The sequence below is a fragment of the Heterodontus francisci genome, chromosome 17 (genome assembly GCF_036365525.1).
Source record: "Heterodontus francisci isolate sHetFra1 chromosome 17, sHetFra1.hap1, whole genome shotgun sequence".
Lineage (NCBI taxonomy): Eukaryota > Metazoa > Chordata > Chondrichthyes > Heterodontiformes > Heterodontidae > Heterodontus > Heterodontus francisci.
In genome coordinates, this window is record NC_090387.1 from 30,183,167 (window position 1) to 30,200,689 (window position 17,523).

The window sequence follows — 17,523 nt, forward strand, 5'->3', positions numbered from 1 at the left end:
CCCTTAATTGGTCTTGGCCCGGACTTCCACCTCCTTGGGGCAGGAAGACCCACCTAATGGAGCTGCCGGCCAATCAGTGGGCTGGCAGCTCTTTGCACCTAGTAGCGCTGCTGGGACTGTGGCCGCTGCTGGGACTACACCCAGCCACCACAGCAAGAGGAAGGACGGCCCCGGGACTACGGCAAAGTGTCCCCAGTGAGGCCCCAGAAAATCAGCTGGGCCCCGATGAGGCAAGTGGGATTGGATGGGGGGGCGTTGCGGGCTGTTGGGGCTTCAGGGACGGCCCTCCATGGGTCATAGGGTGCCCGATTAGGAGGGCAACCCCCCCCCCCCCCCCCCCCACCCCAGCCTGCAAGAAGGCGGGCCTGGTTTTGCCAGGCAGAGTTCTTGAGGCCATTGCTGTCCGGCTGCCGAGGATAAAATACCCGCGGTGGCAGGTGAAGTCACACGGGATCAGAGGTGAGCTGGCAAGATGGATACAGAACTGGCTCAGTCACAGAAGACAGAGGGCAACAAACAATAGATGGATGTTTTTCTGAATGGAGGGATGTGACTAGTGGTGTTCCGCAGGGATCAGTGCTGGGACCTTTGCTGTTTGTAGTATATATAAATTATTTGGAGGAAAATGTAGCTGATCTGATTAGTAAGTTTGCGGACGACACAAAGGTTGGTGGAGTTGCGGATAATGATGAGGATTGTCAGAGGATACAGCAGGATATAGATCGATTGGAGACTTGGGCGGAGAAATGGCAGATGGAGTTTAATCCGGACAAATGTGAGGTAATGCATTTTTGAAGGTCTAATGCAGGTGGGAGGTATACAGTAAATGGCAGAACCCTTAGGAGTATTGACAGGCAGAGAGATCTGGGCGTACAGGTCCAAAGGTCACTGAAAGTGGCAAAGCAGGTGGATAAGGTAGTCAAGAAGGCATACGGCATGCTTGCCTTCATCGGTCAGGGCATAGAGTATAAAAATTGGCAAGTCATGTTGCAGCTGTACAGAACCTTAGTTAGACCACACTTAGAATATTGCGTGCAATTCTGGTCGCCACACTACCAGAAGGACGTGGAGCTTTGGAGAGGGTACAGAGGAGGTTTACCAGGATGTTGCCTGGTCTGGAGGGCATTAGCTATGAGGAGAGGTTGGATAAACTCGGATTGTTTTCACTGGAACGACGGAGGTGGAGGGCGACATGATAGAGGTTTACAAAGTAATGAGCGGCATGGACAGAGTGGATAGTCAGAAGCTTTTTCCCAGGGTGGAAGAGTCAGTTACTAGGGGACATAGGTTTAAGGTGCGAGGGGCAAAGTTTAGAGGGGATGTACGAGGCAAGTTTTTTTACACAGAGGGTGGTGAGTGCCTGGAACTTGCTGCCAGTGGAGGTGGTGGAAGCAGATACGATAGTGACATTTAAGAGACATCTTGACAAATATATGAATAGGAAGGGAATAGAGGGATATGGGCCCCAGAAGTGCAGAAGGTTTTAGTTTAGGCAGGCATCAAGATCGGCGCAGGCTTGGAGGGCCGAATGGCCTGTTCCTGTGCTGTTCTGTTCTTTGTTTGTTCTTAAGTGCCAGTTAATTGGCCACTTAAGTGCCTCGATTGCCCCCCCCCCCCCCAGCTCGCTTGTTTGGGGGCCATAAAATTCCAGCCATAATTTATTTACTTCTTTAAATTATTAATCCTAATGAAACATTCTTGGGTTATTGCACCTTATTGTCATTATCCTTTACCAATAGTTTGTAATAATGGCTGGAATTTTAGATTAGATTAGATTAGAGATACAGCACTGAAACAGGCCCTTCGGCCCACCGAGTCTGTGCCGAACATCAACCACCCATTTGTACTAATCCTACACTAATCCCATATTCCTACCAAACATCCCCACCTGTCCCTATATTTCCCTACCACCTACCTATACTAGTGACAATTTATAATGGCCAATTTACCTATCAACCTGCAAGTCTTTTGGCTTGTGGGAGGAAACCGGAGCACCTGGAGAAAACCCACGCAGACACAGGGAGAACTTGCAAACTCCACACAGGCAGTACCCGGAATCGAACCCGGGTCCCTGGAGCTGTGAGGCTGCAGTGCTAACCACTGCGCCACTGTGCCGCCCACTGGCCAAAAAATCAGGGGTGAGCCCGCCTTCGCTGGGCTTGGGAGCCACACACAGATTTCACTTGACCCAGGCCCTTAATAGGCCTCAGACAGGAGGTCCCGCCTCTAAGAGCTGCCAGCCAATCAGCAGGCCAGCAGCGCCACCAGGAGCAGTGGCCACTGCTGGGACTGCAGCCAGCGAGAGGAACAAGAGGGACACCGGCCCTGGAAAAAGGCTAAGTTTGTGGGTCTCGCTGGGGACATTCAGCTGGGCTTTGGCTAGGCAGGGGGGTCGTTTGGGAGGGGGGGAATGTAGTTCAGTGGGGTGGGTGGCCCTCTGTGGGGCACAGGGTGCCCGATCAGGAGGGCCCCCCCAGTCCACAAAGAGGCCGCCAGGTTTTACTGAGCGGTCTCCTGGGCGTTCCGAGCCACCCACCAGCGGTGGCGGGAGGAGGCCCTTAAGGGCCTTAATTGGCCTAGGGCACGCGGGCCATTTTTCACCGTCGCCGCCCCTTGTAAAAGTGCAGGGTGGACGGGCAGGTGACAGGAATAGTACCCCCACCTCCCACTCAACTTTACGACCCCCGCCCACCACGTCACTCCCGTCTCCAGCCCACTCCTGTGGGGGGACTTATAATTCTGGCCAATGGCAGGAAAATTTACATTTCTTAAAGTACACTACAGAAATCTATCCTGTCTTTTTAAGGTGTTTTAGATACTATTGTACAAGAAAAAAAAGACTTGTATCTGTTTGCAACATATTATAATTCTTGGAAAGGTGTCTAGATACTTTGCATGATTAAAATTTTGAAATGCAGTGGCTGTTGTGTAGGCAAATGTGGTAGCCATTTTACACAGCACAATTGCACAATACTTAATTTGTTGTTGGAGAGGTTGAGGGAGAACTGTTAGTTAGGACACCAAGAGAAATATGTTCTTCTTCTAATAGCACCATGGGATTTTTTTTAATTTACACGTTGACCAGCAGGAGCAAAGCAGATATAGATCAGTACCTAGGAAACAGGCACCTCCCATATAAGCGAAACTTCTACTCTATATCAACTAGCAGAGATGGAGGAATCTTAAAATGTGTCCCATGTTTACTTAAAGGTGTCTTACTGGACATAAAATTTTGCTTTAATTTGCTGCAAATTGTTTTCGGCCAGTACTGCGATAAAATGTTACCAAGGATTTTAATACTCTTTCAAACACCATAAAACAGAGGATGTCAAGTTCTGGAACTGCGAGATGGTGGAATCAGAAGCTGAAATTTCTGACAAAATGTACAGTTAGGTAGATTGCAAAAGTGCAACTTAAAATTCATTTGAGATGTTTTGATGAGCTGCTATATAAATGGAACTACTATCAATAAATAATATGACTTAGGAATCATCTAATATTGGGTTTCAGAAATTGTAAATTGCTTAAGCTTTATGATCATGGTTTATGACAGCACCTGAACCCCCTTTATTAGATTACAGCCTTGTAGCTTATTCGCAGGTATCAATTATCCTGTGTTATTATTGGTGGAAAAAAATTTGTGTTATATGAGAAAATTTAGCACCCAAAATTTACTGTCCTCTGTTTTGATGAGAAGACTAGATTTGCATTTTTTCTGAACAATAATGACAGTTAAGGGAAATGTTAATCTTTCAAATTTAACCTCATTAAATTTAAGTATTTGAATGAGGCCGTTGCAAGCAAAACATGTTTGGTGAATGTAGTAAAATGATGCTTTGCTTGCATTATCAATCATTGGTATGGTGGCTAAATACTGTAATTAGTTGCACAAGGTGCATGCATCTTTGGTGCTAAGTCTATCATATATTAGCACCGATTTGATGCCGCAAATCCCACATTCAGTACATAGCTAGGGCAGTATGTTTCCAGTTTGTAGTTGTATATACAGTTGTAGAGCCCTAAAAAGAGTGTGAACATTTGGAATTTAACAGTATGGGTCATAGGTTTCATTTTGACATGTGTCAGCTGTCAAGGTATAGTGTCAGTTTCATAACTGAAAATTCATGTCATCTGATTAATGACTTTAATTAAGAAAAGAACCCAAGCATGTGAGGAGTGCAGTGGCTGAAAGTTCTTGTTTTGCAGCCTTGGTTTTCTTGCTGCACAGCTCATCCTTCTAAATTTACACTCAATTTTCATCTCTTTCAGGTGGAAGAGACCAAGTTGCAGTTAGAAGGGGTGCAAGCTGAACTAAAGACCATGAAAACCAAATATAATCTTGCAATGAATGAGGTATGAACAACACTAAATTGGAACTTTGAAAATCAGAATATACATATAATATGTGGACTTATGCTATCATTTATAATCATCATGGGTGAATTTAGCCCTTTTTTGCTGCATTAGAGCTAAAAATAATTGGATATTTGATGAAACAAAGGGTTTTCATGTATTCTGATAATGGTTACTGCTGTGCGCGACTCATTGTCTTGTCCAGCTGTCTGGTCTGATCTGTCTCCGAGACAGTCATTGCACTATGAGTCAGTTTTAATGTCTGGTAACATTGTAAATTTTTAAAGGTGCCATTTTGAAATTATGCAGCCTGTACAATATTATACTGTGAGCAGGTATGAACACATAGTCAAAGAGAGCCACCAACTGGGTGTTATGTGGTACTACAACAGTGTGACTACTTTTTAAATTTAATAGTGGACATTAGATTCAGTACACAGGTCCAGATACAGCTTTTCAGATTTATGATTATCCGATAGCATTTACAACAGATGTCTCAGGTTTTGTCAGTTCTCAAGTGGTGATTGTGGTGAAGGTCCATCCCACTTTGGCAGTTAACGGATAGGAAATAGTCTTACAGATATAGCAATGAGCAGGTAAATAAATACATGACATAACAGTATTTCAACTGTGATCTTGTCTTTGTTTCTGTCTAATCACCTTAACTAAATAGTAATTCATAGATTGTAAAGCACCTAATGGGATGTCCTGAGGAATTGTTAAGGTTCTCTATTAATTCAAATTATTTTTCTTTCTTAAAGAATAATAATTCCATAAAGAATGTTTTCAGTCATTTTAGTATTCATATTGTATAAAATCCTCCCTTTTCAAGCTTTCAAGTGGTATGATGACTAGCACATTTTACTACTACTTGCACAAACGGGAAAAGTCCATGCTACAACCTCTGATACACCGTTAGCATGTTGAAAACAGTTTTTCTTCCTGAGATTTTTGATTTCTTTTACAACCCACTTTGCAATGTTGCAGAGGATTGTTTATTGCTGAAGGTGCAAGCATGCTTTTAGTATAAATATTGAGAGTAAAAGATGGACTACGAAAGAGCATCATTACATGTTATATAGATGATTTTCCTGATATGTAGGAATCTAAAAAACGTCAGATTGCCTGCCATTTTTGACACAATGCTCATTCACTTATGTGAAACTGATCCATATGGAAGATAGTGAAAATGTCATGCACAAGAATCTGAAGACTGTACACAGTGAGCTGGAAAAGGGCTCATCTTGCAGATTTCAGTTAAAAATTCTACCTTTTATAATTGTTTATTTACATCTGATAGGTTCCCAAATTAATGCACTTTTGATGCTTATAGGAGAAAGGGCTTCAAAAGGAAATACTTGCTTCCAAATAACTTCCACCTTTTTATAAAAGAAAATAATAAATTTACTGGCCTTTGTATTCTGAAAATGTCAATTTTCCTGCCAGCAGGGAGGTCCTTCAGCAAGGTTTCCCTCTCTCCAAGGCATCTTCATCTATCAATTATGCGTCCCAGAGCAGCTCCATTGCAAAAGATAAGCTGGAAAGGGTAAAGGGAGGCTTCAAATCACTTTGAAGCCATTGAAGCTTGAGAAACCATGCTGCAGGCTGAATAATTTGCATTCCCTGCCTGCAGCATGGTTTCCTGGATTCAGGTAGGCCTGGAAATTGCTCTCATGCTGGTTGGCAGTTGTGTCCCACACACTCTGCAATAGAGCTTCTCATGCTTCCCATAATTAATGTTACTGAAGCACCCTAGCAGGAAGGGAGACTCTACTCAATATCTTCTTGGCAGGAAACTTAGCATTTTCAGAAAAACATCAAATTAAATTTTCAACCAACGCAATCAAAAACAGATTGCCTAGTCATTCATTCATTTGTTGTTAGAGGGATCTTAATGTGCAAAACTTGGCTAACAGAAAATATAGTAAAACTGTACGTATTGATGGTTTTTAAAAAATCACTAGCTGTTCCTCTGTAAAGTGCCTGTGGACAGTTTTTCTATGTTAAAGGTGCTTTATAAGTGGTACTTCTTGTAATGATTTACCAGGTCAATTGATTTGTAAATGGTGAATAACAGGAACATCCTTTCTAATATTTTCTAATACGCCAAAATCTTTGCTATGACTCCCATAGCTGATGGCTGTTGCTCATTCCGGAGTTATTTTACAGCACCCTCTGCATGACAAACTCAACTACATAAATATCACAACTCCATAATTCCTTGCCACAATCTCAGCAGTGCCCTCTAGAGCCGTCTCCACCAGAGTTGGTGGGCTCAATGAGAGGATAGATACAAGATTTCAACCTCAACCAGTGTCAGTATAGATACAGGCTGTGATAGATGCCGACATCTTTCTTGTCATAATAACTGTTCTACAGACGGCAGAATTCTGGACATTTAAAGAAGTTGCTTGGGTCATTACCAATGCGATATCTGGTGGAACTCCTGAACAAATCAAGTAAGACTCTGTACCGAATCTTTGGTTTTGTTCATGAAAAGGCACACAGTCTTATATTTAAACATGCATCTGCTCTATAAATGTTTTCCATTGATTCTCTAAGGCCATCTGCCCAAATTTTACATGGTCCACTCTTCTTGTGGTTTCCTCTGTTTGGCCCAGGATTGTCACTCCTGTCTTTCATATGCTTTTCCCTCCATATCGTCTGCCTATTTCCAGTTTGTTCCTCTACTACTGCTGGGGAAAGTCTCTTTTCCTCAGATACAGACTTCTCTTTCAGTTTAGCTGTTCAGAAGGTCCTTGTGCTTTTAAGGCTCAATTTTCAGTGGGCTGCAGAGTCAACTGTTGGTTCAACATTTTGACACCAGGACAAACATTGTGACTAGGTGGCAAGGTTCCACTCCAAAATATTGGCAATGCCTCACTTAGGCCCAGATTTATGTGAGAGGAAAGGAGGGACGAACATGATACCCAAAGGAGATGAAATGTGTGAAAAAGGGAGAGAGAAACAGCACGTACATTCCACTTGTATACTCCACTTCTACGACCTATACCCATTGGAGTTTAGAAGAATGAGAGGTGATCTTATTGAAACATATAAGATCCTGAGGGGACTTGATAGGAGGATGTTTCTGCTTGTGGGGGAGACTAGAACTTGGGGCCACAGTTTAAGAATAAGAGGTCTCCCTTTTAAGACAGGGATGAGGAGAATTTTCTTTTTCTCAAAGGGTCGTTAGTTTGTGGAATTCTTTTCCCCAGAAAGCAGTGGAGGCTGGGTCATTGAATTTATTCAAGGCTGAGTTAGATAAATTTTTGATAAAGAAGGGAGTCAAGGGTTATGGGGGCAGACAGGAAAGTGGAGATGAGACCACAACAAGATTAGCCATGATCTTATCGAATGGCGGAGCAGGCACGAAGGGCCGAATGGCCTACTCCTGCTCCTAAGTACTATGTTCAACAATTTGTGCACTTATAACTCCCAGGTCGCTCTGCTCCTGCACCCCCTTTAGAATTGTATCCTTTATTTTTTATTGCCTTTCCTCATTCTTCCTATCAAAACATATCACTTCATACTTCTCTGCATTAAATTTCATCTGCCACATGTGCACCATTCCAGCAGCCTGTCTATGTCCTCTTGAAGTTTATCTCTATCCTCCTCACAGTTTGCAATACTTCCAAGTGTAATGTCATTTTTTGAAATTTTGGAATTGTTTCCTGCACATCCAAGTCTAGGTCACTAATATAGATCAAGGAAAAGCAGTGACCCTAATATCGACCCCTGGGGAACCCCACTACATACCTTCCTCCATTCTGAAAAACAATCATTCGCCACTACTCTTTGTTTCCTGTCACTCAGCCACTTTCATATGCAAGCTCTCACTGTCTTTATTATTCCATGGACTTCAACTTTGCTGACAAACCTATTATGAGGCACTTTATCAAATGCCTTTTGGAGATCCATGTACCCCATATTACTCTCATCAATCCTCTTTGTTATCTCATGAAAAAACTCAAGCAAGTTAGTTAAGCACTATGTGCCCTTAATAAATCCGTGCTGGCTTTCCTTAATTAATCACATTTGTTCAAGTGAATGTTAATTTTGTCCCAGATTATTGTTTCTAAAAACTTGCCCACCACCGAGGTTAAACTGACTGGCCTGTAGATGTTGGGTTTACCTTTGCACCCTTTTTTGAACAAGGCTGTAACATTTGCAATTCTCCAGTCCTTGGTACTACCCCAGTATCTAAGCAGGATTGATAGTGCCTCTGCAATTTCCGCTCTTACTTCCCTCCGTATCCGTAATCCTGGTGGCTTATCAAATTTAGGGACAGCCAGCCTTTCTAGTACCTCCTCTTTATCAATTTTTAACCCATCCAGCGTTTTAAATACCTCCTCCTTCACTATGATGTTGGCGAAGTACTCATTTCGTACCTCAGTCATACCCTCTGCCTCCATTTGTAAATCCCCTTTTCGGTCCCTCAATGGCCCTACTCCTCCTTTTGCCATCCTTTTACTAGTCATTTGCCTATAGAAGACTTTCTCCTCGTTATAACAGTGACTACACTACAAAAGTAGTTAATTAGCTGTAAAGAGCATTCGTTTGTTCGTTCATTGGTGTCATCATCTTCCCAGAAGGTTGACTGTCATGGATAGGGATGTCCTAAAAGGCTATCCGAATGCAAGTTATTTATTGAGGGAAAAGGTGGGCACAAGCACCACCTCAGCTACATCTCTGACACCAGCCTGCCTCTAACTTCTATAAATTCCATTGACCCCCTCCCTCATACCGCAGGCCCAAAAGAAGACAACTGACTGGGGGAAAAATGGTCTCTTTATTTTCAAGCCCATATTTGTCCTGATGGAGTCACATCTCACTTGGTGAACTGGACCTCACTGGCACATTGGGTCCTAGCCCAGCTTAAAGAGTATCAACCTCCTGGTTGTCATTTACTTTTATGGGGCAAATGGAGGTTCCTATCGTTACAAGGTAACAAAGAAACTCCTGGAAATGGTGAGATGGCAGGAGGCCAAGGAAATACAAGGCCAATATATTCCACAGCTTCAAAGGATAGCTTTACAAAATTATATATATATATATATATAATATATATTTTAGATTACATTAATATCTTAATGTTAAGACCCCATGGATGTTTGTCACTATATATATATATATATGAGTACTTATTTGGATTACTGGGGTTTAAGTATTCTCAGTTTCACAGTAGATTAGCAAAAGAAAGTGAAAAGCAGCAATGGCACATAGCAGTCATTTTGGTGTTCACTGTTATAATTAAACCTACCAAGATATAGCCTAGACTTTCGGATTGGGGTGCATCTCCGCTTGGGCAGAACTTCTATTCATCAAGAAGATGCCTCAATGAACCCAAACTAATTTCCTGCTCTGGGATCATTAGCGTAGTGGATGTGGGCCCACTTGCCTTTACTTGGAAGTCCTGCCAAATTCAGAGCAGAAAATACTTAACAGTAGGTCTCTGAGGCTATTTTTAGGGTGACAGCTAACAGCTGCATGCATGGCAAGCCATAGTGCCCAGCAACCTTAAAGGTGCATGCATGTCAGTAATCTACGAGATAGGCTGCACCATGCACTCCAGCAGTTTCGTGGACCTTCCGCACCATGTACGTCTCAGAGCCCTGGCCTGCCACACCATGCGCCGGCAGTCTCAGAGGCCTGGCCTGCCGCACCATGCGCCGGCAGTCTCAGAGGTCTGTCTTGCAGATATTAATAAAATAAAAATATTCATTGTTTTTCTGTTTTTGGGACTTTTGCATAAAAAGACTTGAACTGCCATAATTGTCGGTCTTACTCTCAGTTTATTTTCAGTTTTTTACCAATCTCTAACTATTGAAGACCTGGGCCTGACAGGTTGCCCTTTCGTCCAGTGTTCCACTGATGCATATGCTGGAAATACATCGGAGGATGTATTTACATCTGCCTATATATGGATAGGTACATTGTATGCTGTTGTGTTTGGTCACAGGGAAGGGGAGGCAAGGATGCAATTTTCTGCCCCTGTTTGTCTTAAAGCCACTGAAAAACCAATAAGAGTGACCCAGACTAACCAGCCTTGAAACTTTAGGCATGGGATGGTATTTCTGAGACCTTAAGTTAAAGAATTATTTTTCTTAATAAATATTAAGAATGAATATTGGATGTTTTTGTCTCTATTTTTAACAGTCTTGCAGTTAATTAAACATTGTAAACTTCTGCATATGTTGTCCTTTGCTACCAGGCAAACTATGCCCAAGAGCTGCTGACCTATGGTATAATTTAAACACATTGCTGTGAAAGGTCTGGCCTGTATTGATAGTGATAACGGATCAGGGGCAACAATGGTGTAGGAGACAAGACAATTAAAGTGAAATAGAAAACCTCTTTTTCATCAGCAGCCCCTTTGTTGATGTTTAAAATGCTGCTTTTTGATCAAGCAATAGTAGTGTTAATGCAAGTCATGAATCACAGACATCAACACTTTGATGTTCCTCACAATGATTTGCTCAATTTATCACATTTCATTCAACAGTCCAATGGAATAATAAAATAAAAATACTGCAAATGCTGGAAAACTAATGGAATATTTCATTAAATTAAGAAGGAAATAACATTTAGTTTACCTTCTCCAATTTAAAAATGAAGATCAGACATTATCTTTGGAAGAAGGACAAATATATGTTAAAGAAAGGAGCAGAAACAATGGGCTTGATTTTGTTCTCTCCCATGCCTCGGGGTCCCTGGCGGCGGGTGAGGGGTGCGCCTGAAGATGCCTCCGGGAGAGGGCTGCCACGCACCCAGATGCCAGGAGGGCCTCGCCCAATATTGCCGGTGGTGGCGAGGCCTCACGGCATCCCCCCGCCACTCAGCAACGGGACACCCATTTGAATATTTAAATAAATTAAAATTAATGATTTAATGATACTTATGCTGTTGCCTGATATCCCTTTGTGATCTTCGGGTTGGTGACTGGCCTTCCTGTGCCTTCGGATCCCTGTCCGGGGAAACGAGGCGCAACACTGGTGAGGAGGGGGGCAGCAGATAAGTTTATCAGTGCGGTGGGGGGAGGAACGGGGTCAAAGTAACATAATTGGGGTAGGGTATGGTGGGAAGGCTTTGAGGTTAAAGGTTATGCTGTTTTTTGGGGGGGGAAGGTCAGATGGACAAGGTAAGTGTTTTTGGGGGGGGAGGGGGCAGAAAAAAATGTCTTTATTTATTTTTATTTACTTGAGCTTTAAATATTTAAATTTACCGGTAAGACTCAAAGCCGTTGCCGGGGGTGGACAGCCAGTCCTCTCCATGTGATTTGGTGGGGGGGGTGGGGCGGCCCGCCCTAGCTACTTACATGAGCCGCTGCATGGACGATTGTGGCGACTCTGCGAAATGCGGCCCGTTCGCTTCAGCCCCTGCTGACAGGGCGGCGGGCACCGAAGATTCAGCCCAATGTGTTACATCTACAGCAATAACAACTTGCATTTATGTAGCGCCTTTAACCTAGTTCAATGTCCCAAGGCAGGTCACAGGAGCATTATCAAATAAAATTTGGCACTGAGCCATATGAGATACTAGACAAAAATAAAAACAGAAAATGCTAGAAATACTCAACAGACTGGCAGCATCTGTAGAGAGAGAAACAGAATTAAAAGGCTGAATTTTACCAGCCCATTGGAGATGGGCTGGGAGGCAGGAGGAGTGGTAAAATGGCGGCTAAAGACGTAAGGAGGGAAGCCCGACGTATTTACGTCACGAGTGGATATTACCAAAGGCGGTTGGCCTGGCCGGAGGAGGTCACGCTGGAAACATAGCTGCTAGACTGGGTCTGCGGCAGGTGGTGAAAGAAACAACAAGAGGGAAAACCTACTTGACCTCGTCCTCACCAATCTACCTGTTGCAGATGCATCTGTCCATGACAGTATTGGCCCTTGCGGAAACAAAGTCCCATCTTCACATTGAGGGTACCCACCATCGTGCTGTGTGACACTGCCACTATGGGAAATGGTATAGATTTCGAACAGATCGAGCAACTCAAAACTGAGCATCCATGAGGTGCTGTGGGCCATCAGCAGCAGCAGAATTATACTCAACCACAATCTGTAACCTCATGGCCCAGCATATCCCCCACTCTACCATTACCATCAGGCCGGAGGACCAACCCTGATTCAATGAAGAGTGCAGGTGGGCATGCCAGAAGCAGCACCAGGCAAACCAAAAAGTGAGGTGTCAGCTTGGTGAATCGACAACCCAGGACTATTTGCATTCCAAACAGCAAAAGCAGTGTGCAATACACATGGTTAAGTGATCCCACAACCAACAGATCAGATCTAAGCTTTGCCGTCCTGCCACATCCTGTCGTGAATGATGATGGACAATTGAAGAGGCTCCACAAATATCCCCATCCGCAATGATGGAGGAGCCTAGCACATCAGTGTGAAAGACAAGGCTGAAGCATTTGCAACCATCTTCAGCCAGACGGGCTGAGTGGATGATCCATCTCTGCCTCCTCCTGAGGTCCCCAGCATCACAGATGCCAGTCTTCAGCCAATGCGATCCACTCCACCTGACATTAAAAAATGGCTGAAGTCACTGGATACTGCAAAGGCTATGGGCCCTGACAACATTCCGGCAATAGTATTGAAGTCTTGTGCTCCAAAACTAGCCACACCCCTAGCCAAACTGTTGCAGTACAGTTACAACACTGGCATCTACCCGGCAATGTGGAAAATTGCCCAGGTATGTTCTGTCCATAAAAATCAGGACAAATGCAACCTGGCCAATTACTGCCCTATCAATCTACTCTCAATCATCAGCAAAGTAATGCAAGGGGTTGTCGCCAATGCTATCAAACGGCAGCTGCTCAGCAATAACCTGCTCACTGACGCTCAGTTTGGGTTCCACCAGGGCCATTCAGCTCCTGACCTCATTACAGCCTTGGTCCAAACATGGACTGAAATCCAGAAATGAGGTGAGAGTGTCTGTCCTTGACATCAAGGCAGCATTTGACAGAGTATGGCATCAAGGAGCCCTAGCAAAACTGGAGTCAATGGAAATCAGGGAGAAAACTCTCTGCTGTTTGGAGACATACCTAGCACAAAGGAAAATGGTTGTGGTTGTTGGAGGTCAATCATCTCAGTCCCAGGACATCACTGCAGGAGTTCGTCAGGGTAGTTTCCTAGGCCCAACCATCTTCAGCTGCTTCATCAATGGCCTTCCCTCCTTCATAAGACCAGAAGTGGGAATATTTGCTGATGATTGCACAATGTTCAGCACCATTTGCAACTCCTCAGATACTGAAGCAGTCCATGTCCATATGCAGCAAGACCTGGACAATATCCAGGCTTGGGCTGGTAAGTGGCAAATAACATTTGTGCCACACAAGTGCCAGGCAATGACCATCTCAAACAAGAGAGAATCTAACCATCTCCCCTTGACATTCAATGGCATTACCATCACTGAATCCCCCACTATCAACATCCTAGGTGTTATCATTGACCAGAAACTGAACTGGACCAGCCACAAAAGTGCTGTGGCTACAAGAGCAGGTTAGAGGCTGGGAATTCTGAGGTGTGTAACTCACCACCTGTCTCCCCAATGCCCGTCCACTGTCTACAAGGCACAAGTCAGGAGTGTGATGGAATACTCTCTGCATGCCTGGATGCGTGCAACTCCAACAACACTCTAGAAGCTTGACACCATCCAGGACAAAGCAGCCCGCTTGATTGGCATCCCATCCACCACCTTCAACATTCACTCCCTCCACCACCGACCCACAGTAGCAGCAGTGTGTACCATCTACAAGATGCACTGCAGCAACTCACCAAGGCTCCTTCGACAGCAACTTCCAAATCTGAGAAGGACAAGGGCAGCAGATGCATCAGAACACCACCTCCTACAAGTTCCCCTCCAAGCCACACACCATCCTGACTTGGAACTATATCGCCTCGCCGTTCCTTCACTGTCGCTGGGTCTAAATCCTGGAACTCCCTAATAGCACTGTGGGTGTACCTACACCCCAAGAACTGCAGTGGTTCAAGAAGACAGTTCACCGTCACCTTCTCAAGGGCAATTAGGGATGGGCAATAAATGATGGCCTAGCCAACGACGCTCTCATTCTACGAACGAATAAAGAAACCGGTGGGAAGATAAGTAAGTCTGTTAAGCAGGCAATTAACAACGATTTTACCAGATTTTCCCAATTTTACCGGGGGCAGATGGGAATAACGGAAATTCAGAGCTTTGCCAACTACAACGAGGTGGAGGCTTAGCGGGAGGTCAGTGTTGGCTGCAGTCAGCAGCCATTGCAAAAGGTCGCATGGCTTGGTAGGGAGGGTGAAACTGAGGGGACTGCAGCAGTAGCAATCAGGGCGAAGACAAACTTGCCGAGCACAGCAGGGACATTCTTCTTGAGCATCCTCTCTAACTTGGCACTTATATGTATAGGGCAAGTGGGGTGGGAGGCCCAGAGAACTGAGTGCAGCTATTTGCCATGGGCCTCATTCACTCTGACTTTGAAACCTCCAGTGAGGAGGAGCATCAGAGAGGGAGAGAGCTGGAGCCACAGGCAGCAGGGCAGGAGCAACCAGTGGGCCACCAGGATCATGAGCCTGGAAGAGGCAAGGACGAGAGGGCACACAGGGGCATGCAACCAGCCTCTTGCGCAAACAATAATATCTGCCAGAGAGGGTCTACGTAGGAGGCTCAACTTCCTGCAAATGTCGAAGCAGCAGTGTCACGGAAGACTGCGCCTCTCCAGGGAGGCGGTCACTGAGCTGTGTGTCATGATGGAGGAAGAACTGAGCCCCATGGGAAGGGGCGGGCACCCAGTGCTTGTGGTGTTGAAGTTTACCGTTACACTGAATTTCTACACCTCAGGATCCTACCTGGTATCTTCTGGAGATATCTGGAATCTCCCAGGTTGTGGCTCAATGCTGCATCGATGGTCACCAATGCCATGTTCAGGAAGGCCAGCCAGTACATGTGCTTCCACACCGATCCGAACAGTCAGGCTCAGAGGGCCATAGGATCCGGGGCCACCGCTGTATTCCCCAAGGTGCAGGGTGTCATTGACTGCATGCATATGCCCATCAAGGCTCCCCCTGACCAGACAGCAGCCTTCATCAATAAGATGGTCTTCCACTCGCTCAATGTACAACTGGTCTGTGACCACTGCAAACGGATCCTTCAGGTCTATGTAAGGTTCCCGGGAAACTGTCACTTGTCTTCATACTAAGGCATTCCCAGGTGCCTAACCTTTTCAGATCCCACGCGTGCCTTCAAGGATGGCCACTGGGTGATGAGGGCTACCGACTGAAGAGATGGCTACTCATGCCTGTGAGGAACCGAAACACAGATGCAGACAAGAGATTATAACATCTGCCAAGGCACAACTCAGTCGACAATCGAGCAGGCTATAGGCCTTGTGAAGATGCGGTTCCGATGCCTAGATAGATCTCGTGGAGCCCTTCAGCAAGGTTCTCATGTATCGTGGTGGTGTGCTGTGCTCTGCACATCCTGGTGCTACAGAAAGGAAAAGCTTTGGACAATGAGGACATCCTAGAGGGCAATGCCTCATCCGAGGAAGGAGATATTGAGGTGGATGGTGACCAGGCGCAACAGGATGAAGACTCTGAGGGACAACAGGCAAGGTGCAATGAGATACACGCAAGTGAGTCTTGTGACTCACTAATACAGACACATTTCACATGGGTGTTACTTCCACGCCCAGGCAATCAAATAAATCCTTCTTCTGCATACCTGTTGCCATTTTCTTAAATTTCCTTGAATGGCCTTAACCCGTCATCACGTTAGACAACAACATTGGAAATGCATTGTCCTCATCTGGTGTGGCTGTTCCCATCACGCCCTTTGTGGGAGCCAGCAAACTGTTAATGGCCCAATAGTTTTGAAAAAAGTCAAGGATTCTTTTAGTAGTGCAGCATTTCAGAATTCATTTCAGACACATACACAGCAAAGTGACATCTAATATCAAAATATAAACCCATAAAACCCAAGTGCAACTGGGTGGACATTTTCATCCGATTGCTGGTGCTCCTACGTGATGCTCCCTCTGCGCTTTCAGTTGAGGTGGAGGCAGGATGCCGGTCTTATTGCTGTGTGACTTTCAATGACCATGGCACTTGTCCTCTAGTAGTCAGAAGCCTTGAGGGCCCTGGCATATTGAAGGTTTCCTGCATGAGCCCCCTCTGTCTCCACAGCTTCCTGAGGCTCTAGTGCCACCATCAGAGCAGCTGAGATGCCACCGTCCATGCCAGGAGCGCCCTGAAAGGAGTCCCCAAGTACTGCAGACAGCTGCTCTTCTACCCTTTCAGGGCATACTTTATCCCACTCACCTGAGGAGTCCAAAGACCTGGCGATAGCTCCAGGTGTCTCATCCCCTCTCGTCCAGCCATTGCGCCACAGAGCTCATTGAGGTGGTGATGGTATGCAGGTCTGCAGCGTCTCCAGCATCCACTGGGTGGTATGCTGGATATGGCTCTGCTTGAAGGTTGCCAGTGTATCGATGGAGGAAGCCAGGCCTGCTCACATCAGAGTTATGGCTGTACTCATGGCCTGGTTGGACTCTTTCATCATCCGCACATGGGTGCGCATTGCCTCTGTAAGCTCAACCGAATGTTCACGCACCTCAGGCCGTGGTTCCAGTAGCTGCCACCTTGTGGATGACTCCAGAGACATGTCCTCAGCCTGAGACTGAGCATTGCTGGCCCTCCTGCAGTCCTCTGAGTACGTGTGGCCTTGAGCAGGTTATTGCTAAGTGTCGCTTGATAGCAATGTTATGAGCATCACTTTGCTGATGACCGAGAGAAGTCTGATGGGGCGGTAATTGGTCGGGTTGGATTTGTCCTGCTTTTTGTATACATGACATACCTGGGCAATTTTCCACATTGTCAGGTAGATGCCAGTGTTGTAGCTGTACTGGAACAGCTTGGCTAGGGGCATGGCCAGTCTGGAGCACATGTCTTCAGTACTATTGCCAGAATGTTGTCAGGGCCCATAGCCTTTGCAGTAAACAGTGCCTTCAGCCGTTTCTTGATATTACGTGGAATGAATTGAATTAGCTGAAGACTGGCATCTGTGATGCTGGGGACCTCAGGAGGAGGCCGAGTATCTGCGCTGGTGGAGGTTGCCGGGGAGTGATGCGACAGTGCACCTTCTAAGGACTGCTCCTCCTCCTTAGAGGTT

The 17,523-nt window shown here is 45.3% G+C and overlaps 1 protein-coding gene across 1 annotated transcript in view; it reads left to right on the plus strand.

Moving 5' to 3' along the window:
* The window catches only part of LOC137378580 (early endosome antigen 1), a 1,009,825-nt gene that overhangs the window by 393,790 nt on the left and 598,512 nt on the right, over nt 1-17,523 (plus strand). The window contains exon 14 of the mRNA XM_068048885.1: nt 4,270-4,353. Coding sequence (XP_067904986.1) covers nt 4,270-4,353 — 84 coding nt within the window. The remainder of the gene's footprint in view (nt 1-4,269; nt 4,354-17,523) is intronic.